Consider the following 995-nt stretch of genomic DNA (forward strand, 5'->3'; position numbering starts at 1 on the left):
TGGAAATAAGAATAATCATATCATATCTGACAACAAATTAAAACAGGAAGACAGTTTAATTCTCTCCATTTTCTTGAAAAGCTACGTGGTCGGTTATGTACAGGAAGCTTCGGGGAGGTATCGGCCTGTAACCTCTACCACGCTCAGCCTTCCTCATTTGGCCGAAAAAGCCTCTATCCCTAAGAACATACTCACGAGATTTACAAGTAAGACCAATCGCTAACTGCTGTTTGAACTTCAGTGTGGTATAACTGTTAAATAAGGTAATCGGATATGGAATCTGTTATTTTTTCTACTTTATTGTGTTATATTTTACAAATACGTGAATCAGTTCGATTTCTTGAACCGTTTTCAAACCCTTCCAGCCAGTTCCGGAAACTACGACTTGTGGCATAATCTCGGTCCTAAAATCACCCATTACACGGGAGATCCTTGGTCGCTTTGTCACGTTCTGAACTTCAATTCTGTAGCTATTAATCACTCTTCCGGTTATGGCATCACCCTTTTTTGTGACAGGTATTGGCTAAATTGTTTTTTTTTATTTTATGAACTTGCTGGGAAACATCGAATCATTTGAAATGACATGGTATGGTATTTAAAATAGTTGCCCAGACGATAGTTTACATTTTCTTTGAGCTTTATCAAAGAAAATGTTCAGCTGTCAAGGGGTAACTTATGGCGATAACAACATTTGACAAAGCGACCAAATAAATGTAATAATTTACCTCCTGTATTGTATTAGGTTTAAAGGCCTTTGTCCAGTGCCAGAAAGGGAATGCTTGCCTGCGCTGGTTGAGCCGCGGGTGGAGATAGACGAGGCAACGGCGTTTGTGTTGCCTCTGATAGATCAGCGGACTCGCGCTACGTGTCTGACGGGAGGCAAGGCGTCCTCCCTAGCCTTCCTCATGTCCCTCAAAGACATTACTGATGATGAAGTAAGTAGACTGAGGCGTAACAGGATCGCATTGGCGAAATATGATATAGTTCCCATCATT

The 995-nt window shown here is 41.0% G+C and overlaps 1 protein-coding gene across 1 annotated transcript in view; it reads left to right on the forward strand.

Moving 5' to 3' along the window:
- The window catches only part of LOC119592339, a 39,276-nt gene that overhangs the window by 18,051 nt on the left and 20,230 nt on the right, over positions 1-995 (forward strand). The window contains 3 exon segments of the mRNA XM_037941166.1: positions 82-206; positions 366-516; positions 743-935. Of these exon segments, the coding sequence (XP_037797094.1) occupies positions 82-206; positions 366-516; positions 743-935 (469 nt within the window).

Source organism: Penaeus monodon, chromosome 30 (genome assembly GCF_015228065.2).
Source record: "Penaeus monodon isolate SGIC_2016 chromosome 30, NSTDA_Pmon_1, whole genome shotgun sequence".
Classification (NCBI taxonomy): Eukaryota; Metazoa; Arthropoda; class Malacostraca; order Decapoda; family Penaeidae; genus Penaeus; species Penaeus monodon.